The 17,673-nt window shown below is 44.1% G+C and overlaps 1 protein-coding gene across 1 annotated transcript in view; it reads right to left on the bottom strand.

Moving 5' to 3' along the window:
• LOC130205218 (ephrin type-A receptor 5) overlaps nucleotides 1-17,673 on the bottom strand; it is a 68,396-nt gene that overhangs the window by 18,460 nt on the left and 32,263 nt on the right. Inside the window, exons 4-10 of the mRNA XM_056432442.1 lie at nucleotides 13,089-13,244; nucleotides 12,639-12,977; nucleotides 5,976-6,100; nucleotides 4,782-4,871; nucleotides 4,548-4,617; nucleotides 4,279-4,381; nucleotides 564-631 (exon numbers count right to left, since the gene is read on the bottom strand). Of these exons, the coding sequence (XP_056288417.1) occupies nucleotides 564-631; nucleotides 4,279-4,381; nucleotides 4,548-4,617; nucleotides 4,782-4,871; nucleotides 5,976-6,100; nucleotides 12,639-12,977; nucleotides 13,089-13,244 (951 nt within the window). The remainder of the gene's footprint in view (nucleotides 1-563; nucleotides 632-4,278; nucleotides 4,382-4,547; nucleotides 4,618-4,781; nucleotides 4,872-5,975; nucleotides 6,101-12,638; nucleotides 12,978-13,088; nucleotides 13,245-17,673) is intronic.

Genomic DNA, 17,673 nt, shown 5'->3' on the forward strand with positions numbered 1-17,673 from the left:
TTTAGTACACGCTCTAATACCCCTAAGATTAGTCTACGTTTCATGAGAAGCATTACTCCATCAACTGACAAAAAAGAACAAATAGAGAACTATATAATGATTCATTTGATACCTTTAATATGCCCTCAAACAAGAGACACTATTTAAGTTGCTTTTTGTTGGCGTGATGAGTATCAATCAAGAATCAATGTAATCGTGATGGCAACAGTCGTATTTTTCCCTGAGCTCTCCGGCGCCAATGAACCCGTCACGATCGGCTCCGATGCCAGCAGGATGGCAGAATGCGATGCCAAAAAATGTGGCCAAAGATATTAAGCTGTCATGGCCTATAAATCATCATAGCTTTTTTGTGTCCTTTGCCAGCACGGCTGCCATGGAGTTGGTCTGTAGCCGTGTCGTTTAAAAAATAGCTACACATACGCACACGCATGCACACACACGCGCCTACGGGGTGAACAAACTCATACCGACATGGCCCCTTTCTGAACCCTCTACTGTACATGTAGTGGACCGTGCGGATGACCTTACGGAGACAACATGAGTTTGGGGCTTTGTGAACTTACTGTGACCGTTGTGGAAGTGCATCTTCTCCTCTTCGGGATCCTGCTTCGCTTTAGTGTAGCCACAGCGCCTGAGAGGGAGCACCGGAGACAATGTCATGCCACAGTTTTGATATGTGCACATGTAACGGCATTTCATTTTGCTTTTAAATAAATATAAACAACTTTAAATGCCCTGTTGAGACTCCGCCCACTCCTCCTCCCCACCGCCATCTGCCTGATGGATCGTGGAGGTCTCCATCGTGAAATATGCCTACTATGAACTATTCATACACTCCGTCATATTCATTGAATGTATTTTAACTCTAAATCTGTCCTTCTGTACACATTACATCTATTGCACCTGTCCATCCTGGAGAGGGATCCTCCTCTGTTGCTCTCCTGAAGGTTTCTTCCCTTTTTTCCCCCTGAAGGGTTATTTGGGAGTTTTTCCTGGTCCGATGCAAGGTTTTGGGACAGGGATGTCTATGTGTACAGATTGTAAAGCACTCTGAGACAAATTTGTAATTTGTGAAATTGGGCTATACAAATAAACTGAATTGAATTAAATATATATTTGCCTTAATGCTTTATACAGAGGACCTAGAATGACAACACCTCAGTTTCAGTCAAACTGTACATACTTTTTCAATTTATAGTATGAGGAAACCATAAAAATGCAGAATGCCCTTATACATTTTATCTCCTGTATATCTAAACAGTGGCATTTACACTGAGAGAAGAAAAGGGTACCAGACTGAGATCCCATAAAATGGCCCAGAGACATGAAAGCAAATCCTCGCCAACACTTGGATCTAAGCTTTCCTCCTACATTCTGCTAACTTACATTTCAAGGTTTGAGAAAAAAATTGCTGAAAATGCTGAAAGCGTAAAGCCATTAGAAAAGGGTCGCAGTTTTCAAATAATACCGTTTTCAAAGAAAGCCCTGGTCAAGAGATCAACTCTGATGGGAAAGAGAGCAGTCTTGAGCTCTTCGATAAAAGCCACGGATGAAATAAAGATTCATTTTTATGGGAGTAGCCCAAAAGAAGAAGGGAATAGAAGAGACATCCCTTCAGTGACTGCCTAGTGTCTGCTGACATATCGTATCCTAATCTCTTGCCTGTGTGTGTCCCTTCATGTATAGACCAAAACTGACATGTTTTTTGTCTGGGTGTGAGCTCAAAAGCTTCCATATTTCAATATTTGGACAAGCAGCAACACAGATAATCAGAGATGACCCAGATTAAAACAGGACAGGAGGACTGATGAAGGTTATTTTACACGCACATGCGAGCGCACGGCAGTGACCGAGCGGACACAGAGACTCACATTAAAAATGGTATATTTTCAGCGGCAAACGCATTGATCCACATTATTGCACTCGCAAAACCAGAAATCAACTGAATGTTTTAGATGCACAAGTTTTCCGGAGTTTGAAGACAAAAGGCCCGCAACACACAAGGGGTCATCTCCACAGGGCAGCCAGGCTCGACTGGAGGGGTTTGGTGCGCACAGCTGGATAGTCTGGGGGAGGGGAGTCCGTTTCTGTGTGTGTGTGTGTGTGTGTGTGTGTGCCCAAGGCTGCTTATTTTGCCGGATCTGTTGAGTCTAGGGGTTTGAGCACGCTCATGCCCAGCAGACCCTCATACTTCCTACATGTGTGTGTCTGTGTGTTAACCCATGCGTACAGCACACGCATCCGCATGCATGCGCGTCTGTGTACACATGTGCGCTGCGTCTATGCACGCGCGTGTAGTCTGGAGGGTCAGGCAGGCGGAGGGGGGGGGGGGGGGGGTACAGTGGTTAGAGGGGCTTGTGTTCCAAATCCATCACTGGAAAACTTGGCATTCCTCCATCTCTCCTCCCCCACACGAAACCAGAGCGATCCTCATCCCCGAAATCACCAATGTTCTTTTCCCGATTTGCTCTTTAATCCTTGAGCATTACCAGAGCCCCCACCGTCCATCCATCCCATCGTTCTGTCCAGCAACTGCATGAATTCAGACTGCGGCCCTCGTAAAACTGCCCTCAGCCGTTTTAATTATGGTTCAGTAAAAGCTTTTGGACGTAACAGTTAATTAACTTAACGAGATACATGTCACAGTGGAATGTGGTCTCCAAAGATGGACTCCGGCAAAGGTTTAATTAACTTTTGCAGACAAATAAAAGAGTATCGAGCGTCTGTCATGGTCATATGAGAACAGGGGGCTGAATACATTTACTCTGGCAACTTTTGCACGTGTTTGATAGCATGATATTTGCATTCATGTATCTAGTGTGGGTGTGTGCATGTGTGAAAAGGACACCAGACGATTGGTGGCACCATTTACAGGACACCATAAAGTGAAGGTCATGTGAGAGCGGAGGCTTGCAGATCCAACATTAATGCAGTGTGCAACGTAAAGAGTGCTAAATGCTGCTGTAAAAAAAATGTTTTAAATTAATGGAGCAACGTTGTGACACCAGACTTGGGAAGATTCCACTGGGTTGTGTGCATCGTCGTTGAAGCCAGAACCTAAAACCCTTAATCCTCCTGACCTATTACAAATCTCTAACCTAAAGCCATGTATCTAATCCCATAGTGCCGCTCCACAACACAGAAAAATCTGGGTCACAAATTAGATTTGATATTGCTCATTTTTGCTCATCAGCAGAAGGACAAGTGGATATCGTCCGACTGAGCTAACATTCATCCACAGGTTCCGAACCGCTCATGACCACTGTGCCTTTCAACATGATAATATCTGTATTCAGAGGTTTCACGCTGAGCAACGACGTTCTATGCGGGGAACATGTATTCGCCATTACTCCCCTGAAGTAAGCAACGTTAATTGTCATCGTCCAAAAATGTCCCCTGCTCCAACGATGGAGGAGTGTCACTGCAGAGATTTAGGAAAGTATTTAAATGTCCCAGAAATGTCCATGACGTAAAAAAAAATATTCATCAGGTATAGGCAGTACTTAAATATTGTGAAAGTATCAACACGCCCAATTCACAGAGAACTGCCAGTGTTACGAAACGGTGCCTTTAAACGAGCCGCCGGGACTTCCATAAGGTCACAACATTATTCACAAGGAGAAGTGCAGCTAAAGGGAGGGAGGGAGGGAGGGAGAGAGAGAGAGAAAGAGGAAAAAGAGAGAGAGAGAGCAAGAGGAAAAAGAGAGAGAGTTCCCTGCTGCAGTGATGCTGAGAAGATGGCGATGGCGCAGAGCGTTGAGGATTCAGAGGGAACTGGGCTTTTTTTTGGAGGAGGGCTTAATTAAAAAGGCAGGCGTTAAAACTGAGCGCTTCAAAACAGAGTGAATATACAGGCATTTTCAGAGGTACTGAGGGAAATGAAGGTGTTTTATCTACAACAAAAAACATGTAGACACGTTCGAGGAGAAAACCAAAACACAAGCATGAACCTGAAATTGAGCATGGTTTGTAAAGCACCTTCCTAGCATCACGACCACTATACAACGTTCACCCATTCCCTCACATATTCAAACAGTGATGGCAGAGGGCCGGATGCCAACCCGCTCATCGGGGTCCAATCCAAACGCTCATTCACACGCACTCACAGGACCGAAACCGCCCATCTTGAGTTGACTGGACAAGCCACAGGCGCCCACTGGACGAAAAGGAAGACGTCTCCTGGCATATCACGCAAGTTCATGTGCTCACACGTTGCACACAGAGATCCTGCTTCCCTGGTTGCATCCGTGTTCCTCCAGGTGTTTATTTAGCACTCACCGTCCACTGAGCAGGAATCCAGCGACGACCGCCAGTAGGACCAGAGCCAACGTGATGGCCACCGTGACTATCGAAGCTTGAGCACGCTCACTGGTCGCAGTTACTGCCAAAGGAAGAGGCGGGATTAGACACAAGTAGTACACCCACACACAAAAGCCCACCTGCCACCTGCTGTTGACGCAGCCCCCTAAAAAAGCAGGTGGGAGTCACGTACAAGTTGAACTTGTAGTCTCTCTCTCCCTCTCCCTCTCTCTCTCTGGTGTACTCACAGTAAGGGCTGGTCTGGAATTCAAAGCGTCGGCTAAATGCTCCGTAGCCGGCTGAGGTCCTGGCTCGCACCTGTAATGCAGCAAATGCAAATGTATATCAGCCATGTGTCACACATTTGACACTGACTCTACATTGTTTAAATTGCTTATTTACCTCTTCTCGTCTCAGACTAAAGTGCTTTCTGTCCTCACATTATTAATCAATGCCTTTTCCTATTTATTAGTTTTTTTAACCTGGAAGATGTAGACCGACGAGGGCTTCAGGCCTTCCACCACCATCTCGGTCTCCTTGGATTTGATGATGGTGTAGCTGGAGTCCTGCTCCTGTGGGAGAAACAGAGGAGGGTTGATGGTTTGAGGTTGGTGCAGATATTACACATTTGAGTCTTCTTGCCTGCACATCTTCAGTACATTTTTGTGGCTAAGCTACCAGGGATGCGCCGATATTAAAACAATTAAAATCGCTGGATCGGATATAGGGGTCGACCAATCCACCTATAGTTTGCATTAAAAAAAGGTCAAGCCTGATGTGCCTTTACACATAAAAGAAAGTGCTCAGTCACTTCCACACAGTGATGCATACGGCATATTCATCAAACCCTGGCATCGGACCAGGTCTCGGTATCGGCCGATACCCAAAGCGCCGGTATCGGTATCTTGACTGAAAAAGGCAGATCTTTGCATCCCTATAAGCTATAGTAGTACGTGTGTGAGTGCTACTGTGTAACTGTGTGTGTGTGTGTGTGTGTGTGTGTAAGGATCAGTTTCTGAACTGTAACCACATCAGGTTTAAAAACACAGCTAAATGCCCCCTCCATTAGCCAGAAGCCATTAGCTAACCACCGACCACAAACTCCTGTATACCTTTATTCTGACCTTGCCAGAAAAGACGACGGAAGAGAGAAAGAAGAAGGGCACAGGAACAATGAGCTATATAGAGGTATCAAATTCCTGCCTCCACCCAAATCCAACTAGAAAATAAAGAGAGGAAATAAAACACCGATGCAGCTATCGCTCAGTCAAATGAGTCTTTTTAGAGGCGGAGGTTTTTTGGAGGGGCCACTTTACATAAATAAAAGGCACTTCAAGCTAAATTGAATGTAATTTGAGCAATCTTTGTGAACACATTTCCAGCAATTTAACACATTGAATATGTGGCGCACTCCATTGGCGACAGGAGGATGCAATGTGAAAGTCAAACGGTACTACGAGGAAGGTGACCGTACCTGTGGACAAAGGCTGCATGGTGGCGCTAATAAACATAATACATGCAGTATACTGGATACAAAATCCACTCATGCATACAAGGCAATCTGTGTAAACTTCTGTATAATGTGATATTTAGAAAAATACTCAGAAACCACAGGATGCCCAAGGCCAGAAGAGAGAGACACGTAGCTTCATATGAGGAGCCACATTCTGTTGTACCTTTTCAAAATACTTGATCTCGTACTCCAGGATGATGCCATTGGGGCGGTCGGGCTCGGCCCAAGAAAGGGAGATGCTGCTCTTCCCCGAAATGCCTTTTCTCACCACACTAACCGGGGATGGTGCTGCACACACACAAAGATAAAAAAAAGACATAATACAATTTCAGGAACAGTCGTACACGTCCAACCGTTTATGAAGCATGCCAGTTAGTTCAAACACAAGAGAACGGGTGCCAACGTTGTTAAACCGGTTGGGTGCCATCAGCCTCTATAAGACATCCCTCTTTTGAAGACACCTCATTCTTTGCTGTTTACATGCACAGAGATAGTTGTAATGCTGGCTGTGACTGTTGCACGTTATGAAATATTAAAAACGGAAGCTGAAACATCAAAGAAGAAAATTATAAAAAAAGACCCAAAAATGTAAAACATGATGGAAAGAGGAGATGGGGGTGGGTACTATATTAGGAAGTACACAGTGTTGTACATCGGTCTTTGCTGCCGAGTTAATTCTGTCATCCTGGGTAATTTTTGTCAACATATTTTATTTCCCCCAGAGTTTCCTCTCATGAATTCACATTTGTTAAGTTACCAAAGTTCTTCGATGGTTATTTGGCACAGTCCATTGAGCTTCATCTCAACTACTGAGATTATTTTTGGGACCGAAGCAGCTTTGCCTCTGAAAGAAACACAAATTGTCTGCAATCTGGCGACAAGATCCACATGTGCCCAATTCAACTACCCCTTTATTTCTTGCTATTCAGTAGCTGCTGGCAGCGGAGCCATTGAAGCCACCGGTGACTCTACACATCTGGCGCAGTCTGCAGATTACAGGAGAAAACCTTCCCTTAGTTTGGGTTTGTGCACAATTTAATTTCCATTCGAGGATTTTTGGTCATTTATTCTTTAAATTCGGATGTTAAGTGAGCTCAGTCGTGTGCATCAATCGTCGAGCCAGCTAGTTGTAACCTGAAATGTTGGCCGATCTCTCAGAGGGACAGTTGGAGACTCTCTGTCACATAAAGAGCTTTTCACCAGGCAAAATGCTCCCTCAGGAAACATCCCGATAGTGTGTGTCAGTGTGTGTCTCTGTGTGTGTGTGTGTGTGTGTGTGTGTGTGTGTGTGTGTGGTCCTCCTGCAAATGCTAAACAACGTTTTGGTTTCAATAGCCTCAGCCGAACTCCACAGGGAATAAATCATTGCTACAAACACAGTAACTGTATCCTGAGTGGATGGTTGCACAGAAGTGTTATCGGCAACATCTTAAAAGCCTGAAACCAGAGAACCAATCACACACACAACGATTAAATGGTAGAAAGGCTGGGATGCAATGATGAGAGAGGGTTTCTCTTCCCAGCAGCTTAGCGGGTAACAATACACCAACATACAAGTTTAAATCCACCGAAAATGGATGCATATCGCCAGCCTACATTTAATTAAAATAGAATATAGGGTTGTGTGCAGATTGTACAGCCCTCTGTTTTACACACTTTTGATATGGGGCTTTAAAAATAAAGTTGATGTGCCATTCCAGTTATAACTTACATTTAAAATCTGGCTGCTGCTTTTAAATATACAGCACTGTGTATACGCAAGATAATATTAGCATGTCATCTGCAAAGAGGATATATATACACACACACTATCATTTATAATTGTCAAATGTTTTTCCAAAAAATAAACAAGAAAATAAGAATATTCCCAAAATTGTTGTTTAAAAATGACTTGCTTTGTTAAATGCAAACCCAAAATGTTTTCAATTTGCAGCAATTCTGTGTATGTTTGGAGCACATTTCCAAACAACGGATTTAATTATCACATCATTTCTGCTCGTTCCTTCTCAGTCCTAACCTTTCCTCTTCCCCAAATGCCAAACGGCACAGACGCACGACGTCCATATTTAACACCCCAGGCGGAATTTTAGTGAACAGAATTTACACAATGAGACACCTTTCAGTGCCACGACTCGGGTTTTAAAACACTTGCTCGTTTAGACTCAGTGGCTGACGCATTTGAGAAACACCCGTGCAGAGAGAAAGCGAGAGAAAGAATGGGAGGTGCTGGAAAGAGACGGAAGAGAAGATGGAATAAAAGCGAGAGAGTTGACAAAAAGGGAAAAAAAAGTGAGAGGGAGAGACCTGGTGGAAGCGTGGAGACGGGACACCGGCAACACTTTCAGAGGAAGACGGAGGAATCACACTCCCTTCCAGTGCCTGTTACATCTGCTAATGAGTGCCGACAGTACATTAAACTCCAAATGTCTAAAAGCTATTTTCCGTTTTTCAAATTGAGCCGAAGCTTCCGTTTCATGCAGGCACAGGCCGGGAAAGCTATTCAGCGGACGAGTGCAGCCCTCCAGTGCGACAACTCTGGCCTCAGATAAGAGCAACGTGATCACCGTGCAGAACATAAGCCTCTCAGACCACTATGTGTCTGGAGCATCACCAAAATCAATACAGAGCTTCAACTACCTGGTTTATTATCCTTTAACTACCCTCAGAGAATGACAGACAGAGAGACCCAGAGACAGAGAGAAAGGGATATGGGAGACAAAGAGAGAGCGATGGCTTTATTAAGGCTGCAGAGTATCGAAGCTGCCTTCATCTTTTCATTTTTTTTTTTTGCAACTAAACCACCCGCCTGCTCCATCTCATCCCACTCTCATATGTTTCATACAATTGCAACGGTAACAGGTTGCCTAGAAAGTGATCCATCACACAACATATTGGGATATTCCAGTCAATCACGAAATCATAAAAGTCATAACAGGAAGACGACTGGAAGTCCAGGGCGCCTTCTCGGTCCGACCATAAACCTCAACGTCCCCAGACCTTTGCTGAATGTCATTCCCCCGTCTCTCTCTTCACGTATTTCCTGTCATCTCTCCTCTGCCGTCCGACTGATGAAGGCATAATAGGTTGAAAGGAATACAGAGTGCACAAACTCAACCAGGTGGAAGGCAATCTTCTTCTGAAGTGAAGAGTTAGAGATGACATATGTTTAATGCAACAAAAAACATATTATATGTCACCAGAAGTTTCATATAAAACGATATGAACCATGTGACCCCTGGCCGGCTTCTCGACGACCCTTTTCTATAGCCTATCTCCTCTGCTTTAATCTTCCAAATGTCTCATCTGTCGTTGGAAACGTCTCCCAGTCCAAAGAAAATACCTAAATTGACTTTCCTAAATTTAAAAGGGCTGCTGCTCCTGAGCCACACTTGCTATACGCATACGTCAAGGAAACCAAAAATCGGAGAATAATCCTAATAAAGTTTCTTCTAAGTACCAGGACTCAAATTGAAGTACGACTGTACAGACAGATGTCCAAAAAGGACATTCGGAGACTCCAAATGTACATGTGCTAACTAAATATTACTCTGAGTCACTAAAAGTGATACATTTCCAACAAGTAGAGCTAAAATACTCACAAATTAGCAGTTTTAGTGCAAACACCCTTGCTATCGCTAACCCACTGCTTTTATATTGAATATATGACTAACAACAAAAGACACATAGGCAGAGCCCCAGGATGTGCTCTTATCTTTTTTTTACCGCCCACAAAGTAATGCAACACGATTCATTTGATTAATAGCCCACAACAGCACAAACAATGTATGGGAGCATTTAGTGTGCAGTTACCACGCAGCGCTGTGAACAACATGAAAGAAAAGGCATAATAGAGCTACCGCGGGAACTCGTTCCATGATCATCAAGCTTATCGGCCGACAAGACCGAATTGACATTTCCTTGCGTAGGAGAAGTTTACTCATTACTACCAATAGAGCCTTCACAGATGTATTCACAAGGCACGAAGGAACACCTAAACTATAGAGGCTTAGAAACATCAAGTTTGGTGATTTATTTTTTTGTAAGTTAATTCCTACGACCTAATGGTTGATAGTTGGCCACCTTGTCAACAATATGTATTGGTGGGAACGAAAACATCAAAACAGTGCAATAAATATGACTTTCATTTTTTTTTTTATGTTTGTATCTGCATCAGCTTTCAGTGTTTGATTAATGTTCCCACTCACTTAATGACCACCCTCTCCTAGTTCCTTCTTCCTCCCCTTTTCCTTTACCACTTTCTGCAATCTCACTTTTTCTTTGCCTCATTACAACCACCCCACCATTTTCACAGCTTCTTCCTCTAACCCTGTCCTATTGTTCCGTCCTCCCTCCTGCCTTTCACCTCTCCTCCTCATGACTACCAACACTTTATTATTCAGCAGATCTTCACAGGGACACTGTGAAATCACCTATTTTACGGATCCCATATCGAGTGTGCCATTTCCCACACATCAAACGGCTGGTCCTCCGGCTCTTTCCCTCCGTCTATCTGAGCCTACCCGGCCGGCGCCCCCGTCTCTCAGTACTTCGGTCTCGGTATCTCGTTTTGGCCCTTTGCACCCTCGTGAGCAGAAGCTCAGTCAAAAAACACAGATGTTTACAGTCCTGATCAAAGTCCTCGTTGCGTATCTGTGGAACAGAGAGAGGTGAGGCAGGATGCTAAACTGATCATAAAAATTTATGCTTCAGGATTACGGTGAACAAGATTGTTCTGATTACTTTGGGGAATCTCGAAAGCGAGGTCATTTAAAAAAAAAAAAAGAAGGAACAGTTCACACCCAAAAACGAAATATTACAGTATTACTCCAAATTCTGTAGATTATGTTAACGAGTCGGATCATGATTTCTTGAAAGAGACCTTGCATTAAGACGTAGACACAAGCCTAGCGCCATATTGTCTTATTATATTTGAGTCTCACGAAGTTACTATAACTTGCATTACAAGTATACTTATTCTAAGCCAATTCATGATGTTTTTTAATCCTAACCCAACTAAGTGGGTTTGTTGCCTCAATTTAACCGCCGCCGTTTCACCAGCATCGAGATACTACGCAAAAGGCTGCCACGCTGGCTTCTGCCCACAAGGCAGAATATGAGTTCAGATGAGTTCACAATGGAGGGTTCGTCCACCCTGACATCCTGGTTGGGTTGGGTTTAATTAGGTGCAACAAAAAGCCTGGCAACAATTTGGCAATAACGTTTGATGTGGTCAGTGGTGCCGTGCACAGCAACCTTTCTACCACAACAGGTTCGGTAATTCATGTTATTCTATTGATCGCGGCTCAAACTCAGCGGTGCCAGTGACTCTTGAATGTCTTGTGTTCCCAAATTAAAGAGAGTATATTTATCCAACATCGACAGGGATGAAGTGACCCCAGCCATGCCAGAGAGCAGCACATTGCATCTGTCTGTGACTCATCCAACCGTGTGTAATCTAATCTACTGTAATTCCTAATCTCTACATGGTCCAGTGACTGGCTAACTTTAATCTAGCCACAGCTCCAATAAACTGAATATGGATTCTGCAGTCTGGTGTACTCCACTCAGTGCGCTGACAGGCACAAAGACAACACAGTTTGAGGGCCCACCAGTCCTCTTGACTGTCAGACAACCATCTGCCCATCTCATTCGCTCTCCTACTGCTGCTACTACTGCCTACGGCTACTCGTCTGCCAATGGACCATTTGTTCAACAAACAGGAACAAACACGCTCCTTTAAAATCGTTCTTTTCTCTCGCCTTCCCTACAGATGGACTCCTTGGGAAGGAGAGCATTAGTCTCATATTTATTTCTCATATCATTACGCCATGTGAAACCCATTTCATTGCAAGCAAATTAAATAAACTACACAGGCACATATCTCCCATAAACATAAAAATGGTCTCCCAAAGCCCATATGAATTTAAATCTCCATTTAAAAAAAGGAAAGCCAGCAAAGCTTCCACTATTTACAGCTATGAAGAGTATTTGGACTCTTTCATTGTCTAATAGTACAGTGGTATTTTATGTTTGGCAACGGTGCTTCAGTGTTCTTGGTTTAGTGCCTTGCTCAAGCATATTTTATCGTCACACAGAATGTCTAAGATGCTCAGGCATTGCAGATAATGGAATATTCCCAAGTATATGAATATACGACAAGTGCGAAACATTATACAAGCTGAAGATTTCTTTCTTTGCTCAGAGTTGATGAGTAAAACTCTTTCCCAGCCTAAAATAAACATGCAAACTTGCCTATCAGCTTGATTTATTATTTCTTACGGGCATGCAGAACCCCCCCTCCCACACACACACACGACACCCCATACTCAGCCTGCAAATCAAGAGCTTTCATTATGCCCCCGATTCCTGCAAAGATTATTGATGGAGTGCGCCGCCTAATTGAGGGGACCAAGCTGCTTTTTAAATGACAAATCTAAATGCAAAAACAAACAAAAACAGCTTTCCACTGTGCAATGTTCCCTCATTCTCTGCAAGGATGGTGCATGAAACAAAAAGTAACACAGGAGACAGATTTGTTGGAAAAATACTGTGATAATTTGATCTGGCGTCTTTGTTACCAAAATGAGATATTTGCAGGCAGGAATCCAACTTGCAGGTCGGTCTGTGGAAGTCTCAATAACGAGGTGAAAAAGAAAGGACACAATGGTGATGGTGTGTTTTGGGAAAATATAGAACAATTTTGATTACTGGGAAAAAAGAAAGAAAAACTGGACAGACGGGGTGCTGATTGGAGAACTCATGGGGAGGCTGTGATTGGCAAAACATAAAAAGTCTCGACAGAGGTGACAGATCTGGCGCAACATACCTGCCTGATTGGTTGTCACATTCAGTGACACATACTGCTTGGCGTGGTCTTTGGCCAGCTCTGACACTCCGTTGACAGCCTCCAACAGGAAGCTGTAGTTGGTGTGTGACTGCAGGTCGGCCACCATGACCGAGGTGTTCGACAGGCCGACGCGACGTGGCAAAAAACGTACGTTGGGGCCGCATTCTTCCAAGCCCCTTCCATCTGGCAAGACCCGTCTGCACAGGATGTTGTAGCGCACGTCCTTTCTGCCGCCGGTTTCCATGGGAACGGACCACTCCAGGAAGACGCTGGTCTCGTTGACATTGGAGATGGCGTTGCGTGGAGCAGACGGAGGGCCTGAAAGAGAGGTTAGAAAGGGGTCACTAAGGCAACATATCGAAAATCAAAAAAGTCCCAAAACTCTGAACATGAAATCAGAAGTTAGCGAGTGCAAATATAAATCCTCACGTGTGCAGGCCATATTGGGAGGGTCGGAGTCGATCTTATAGTATCCGTCCTCACAAGTGCAAGCGGTGGCCCCCGTCTGCCTGGCCGCACTGTGGGGTGGACATTTACTGCAGGCCAAGGAGTCCAGCAGCGAACGGTAAAACCCCACTTTGCAGACTGAGCGACGAGGAGGGGAGGGGCCGGACGCCATGGGATGTTTGGGGTTGGATAAAGATGAGATAATAAGAGTTGACGTACAAACAGGAAAAGGAAGGGGGTCATGGGGGAGGGGAAAAAAGGAGGTGGGGGAGAGAAACAACAGGACAGCATCGTTAGTTCCTTTGAAAAAGTAAATACAAAAATAAATGAAAAGGAGGTCAACATTGCCAATTTCTATGGGTGGTTGTTTTGAAGGGTCACCGAAAGACATTTAAAAGAACAATTCAACACCGTTTTGTCACATTTGTATTTCTTTGTTCCTTTTAAATTCTGATTTCTCATTTCCCTCGAGAGTTATTTTTTTCTTCCAAACTGTGCCACCCTGCTCTCTTCCTCTGGTTTTCTTGTCTTACCCCAACAAATATGATTATTTTTGTTCCATTGTGGCGCTTAACCTGGTTAGGAATCCTGGGCATCTGCTGCACAATATTGTACCCACCCGGCCCCATATGGGAAACATACACAACCAAGCACTGAAACAGACATAATCTCTCTTCCACCCTCCCACACAGACACACACTCCGTTGATCTAAGTGGGGCAGGTAGACAGCGGGGTGACACACACTGAATGTTAACACGGGAAAATACATCATCAACCTCTGTCGCCACGGCTGCGCCCCCAAGCCATCCAATCACAGACTTATCTCACCATCATTTTCTTCCCGATTTGTCTGTTGCGCCCAGACAGAGACACATAGACACATGCGATAGAGGATGAAATAATAATGGGAGGTTGGACTTTGAGGGGTTGGGTCGATAAGCAGAGTTACATACATAAATAAAACAGAGACAGTGGAGGACAAAAGAGAAGCGATGTTACGCCCGTGTTCGTCCTCAAAGGGCGTTAAAGGTTAGGAGCTGTTGTCCCCCCCGTCTCTTTCTCAAAGACGGTTGCTGTGAAGCCCATTCAGGCTGCAACTGGGATTAACAACTTCATAATTAAACTTCAGGTAAGAGGACAGAAGGATAACGAATAGGAGAAGAAGAAGTAGGTGAAAAGCAAATAATATGAGGGAAGAGAATGGTTGGAAGAGAGGAGACGAGACGAAGGAGGAGTGTGAGGGGGGATTTGTGTGTGTTTTAGGCGTAAGGCGACAATGGCTCCGATTCCCCTTGACGGAACCTTGGTCACCTGTCATGGAACATTAAACCTGAAAAATTCTCCCTCTGCCCTGGATCGCTCTCTGTCTCACCGCTGCTTCACACACACACACACACACACACACACACACACAGACGCAGCCTCTGTGTGGCCTTGTGTGTACGTGTGGATTGGCTTAGCATGAGGGATGCCACACATTCCCCAATTATGAGTTGATGGGCTCAAGACATTGCTTTTGAGGCATCCACGAGGCTGGCCTAGTTTCCAACGAGCAGATAGTAACGCAGCCTTTGACATAATTCATGCTCAACAAAGCGCAGACAGTAATGCATGTCTTTAGGGGGGATTTTAGTTGGTGCAATATGAAAAGATGGTCTAAATGGTGGATTTTTTTGTTGCTGCCATTCTTTTTCTGTTTAACTGAATGGATAAATGCTGATCCACAGTTATTAAATGTATGATTTTTATCGCTTGTCCATTTACTTAATTTGAGTCTGTGTAATGGTGTAGAACCGGATCACCTTCTACGAGTGTGTGTGTGTGTGTGTGTGTGTGTGTGTGTGTTGAAGGCTGCGGCATTCAGGGCAGTAGGACACACCTGATCCTTTGTCTACTTCAGCCATGCGACCACGCACACATTTATGGCTGCATACAGATTTATTGCCATAGTCGGGTGTCTAGCTCTCCTTGACTTCATCCTCCGAACCCCCATGGCCAAATCAATAAAAAACAGGGTGGCAGCTCATTTAAAAAAGACAGGCACACATGCAGGCAGTGAAGTAGACTGGAGAGTAGATAAGGAGCATGATAAAAAAATACTGACGCATGGGAAAACCCTCTGAACGTATTCATAATTTCATATATATGGTCAGATATCACGCCAGTAAAACTAGCATTTAAAAAAAGTATATGCTAAACTCTCACCTCCTGGTGTGGCTATGCCTATCACCTGTGTAATTAGACAGCATGTGATACTCTAATGACTTACTTGGATTTCCTACTGATGACATTTTGACTTTGGTGAATATATTTGTGTCCGTTGGCCACAGCTGTCAGCCGTCACCGTGGAGGATAACACATAGTATAATAGATATGTTCCATATCTGATCCCAGCTTCCTCTTGGTAACGAATTAAAAAGAGTCAGCATGAAACTGCATTTGTTTCCTGAAAAAGGTTACTGCTGAAGAGATTTAACAAATAGACATTTGAGCATAATGTGTTGTTGAAGATTATACGACGTGTTTCGATTAAATTAAAATGATGCTTTCATTTTCCCTGGGAGTTGCAAATGATCATGAGTGATATAAACATTTGCAATTAAAATGTGCAAATTGGTGTGAAAGAAAATGTAATAATCCATCACATGGCACTTTAATGAAAGTGAATTCCAGTCGACTAAAGGTATTTATTATCATTAATTCTAGCTCATTTAGAGTGAATAGATTATCCATGTTCGACAGGAAAAGTGAACACAAAACATGTGTGGAAATGAGCTGCACGCATTCACCGTGAGACATGTCGGAGCATAGCATGATATATATATATATGTGTATATATATATACGTGTATATATATATATATACACACACACACATACATATACACATATATATACATACACGTATATATACATACATATACAGTGCATTCGGAAAGTATTCACAGCGCTTCACTTTTTCCACATTTTGTTATGTTACAGCCTTATTCCAAAATAGATGAAATTCATTATTTTCCTCAACATTCTACACACAACCCATAATGACAAAGTGAAAACTGTTTTTTGCAAATTTTTGCAAATCTGTTAAAAATAAAGAACGAAAACATAACATGTACATAAGTATTCACAGCCTTTGCCATGACACTCAAAATTTAGCTCAGGTGCATCCTGTTTCCACTGATCATCCTTGAGATGTGAGATTGGAGTCCACTTGTGCTAAATTCAGTTGATTGGACATGATTGAGAAAGGCACACAACTGTCTATATAAGGTATCACAGTTGACAGTGCATATCAGAGCATAAACCAAGCCATGAAGTTCAAGGAATTATCTATAGACCTCCGAGACAGAATTGTATCGAGGCACAGATCTGGCGAAGGGTACAGAAAGATTTCTGCAGCATTGAAAGTCCCAATGAGCACAGTGGCCTCCATCATCCGGACATGGAAGAAGTTTGGAACCAGCAGGACTCTTCCTAGAGTTGGCCGCCCAGCCAGACAGAGCGATCGGGGGAGAAGGGCCTTAGTCAGGGAGGTGACCAGGAACCCGATGGTCACTCTGACAGAGCTCCAGCGTTGTTCTATGAAGAGAGGAGAACCTTCCAGAAGGACAACCATCTCTGCAGCACTCCACAAATCAGGCCTGTTTGGTAGAGTGGCCAGACGGAAGCCACTCCTCAGTAAAAGCACATGACAGCCCGCCTAGAGTTTGCAAAAAGCACCTGAAGGACTCTCAGACCATGAGAAACAAAATTCTCTGGTCTGATGAAACAAAGATTGAACTCTTTGGCCTGAATGCCAAGCGTCATGTCTGGAGGAAACCAGGCACTGCTCATCACCTGGCCAATACCATCCCTACAGTGAAGCACGGTGGTGGCAGCATCATGCTGTGGGGATGTTTTTCAGCGGGAGGAACTGGGAGACTAGTCAGGATTGAGGGAAAGATGAATGCAGCAATGTACAGAGACATCCTTGATGAAAACATGCTCCAAAGCGCTCTGGACCTCAGACTGGGGCGACGGTTCATCTTCCAACAGGACAACGCCCCGAAGCACACAGCCAAGATAACAAAGGAGTGGCTTCGGGACAACTCTGTGAATGTCCTTCAGTGGCCCAGCCAGAGCCCTGACTTGAACCCGATTGAACTCCGACCTCACCAGGACCCCCACATAGACCCACACAACTGCCCCTCTTAGGCACACACACACACACACACACACACACACACACTGTAAATATTGTGTTGTGTTGTTTGTGTTTTTGTTGTAAACTTGTTGCCTTGCACATTCTTTGCTTCCTTGCTGCACTTGTGTCACACCTTCATGTATGTGTGTGTGTGTGTGTGACAAAATCTTGAATCTTGAATCTTGAATCTTGAAACATCTCTGGAGAGATCTGAAAATGGCTGTGCACCGACGCTCCCCATCCAACCTGATGGAACTTGACAGGTTCTGCAAAGAAGAATGGGAGAAACTGCCCAGAAATAGGTGTGCCACGCTTGTGGAATCATACCCAAGAAGACTTGAGGCTGTAATTGCTGCCAAAGGTGCTTCAACAAAGTATTGAGCA

This window comes from Pseudoliparis swirei, chromosome 15 (assembly GCF_029220125.1).
Source record: "Pseudoliparis swirei isolate HS2019 ecotype Mariana Trench chromosome 15, NWPU_hadal_v1, whole genome shotgun sequence".
Taxonomy (NCBI): domain Eukaryota; kingdom Metazoa; phylum Chordata; class Actinopteri; order Perciformes; family Liparidae; genus Pseudoliparis; species Pseudoliparis swirei.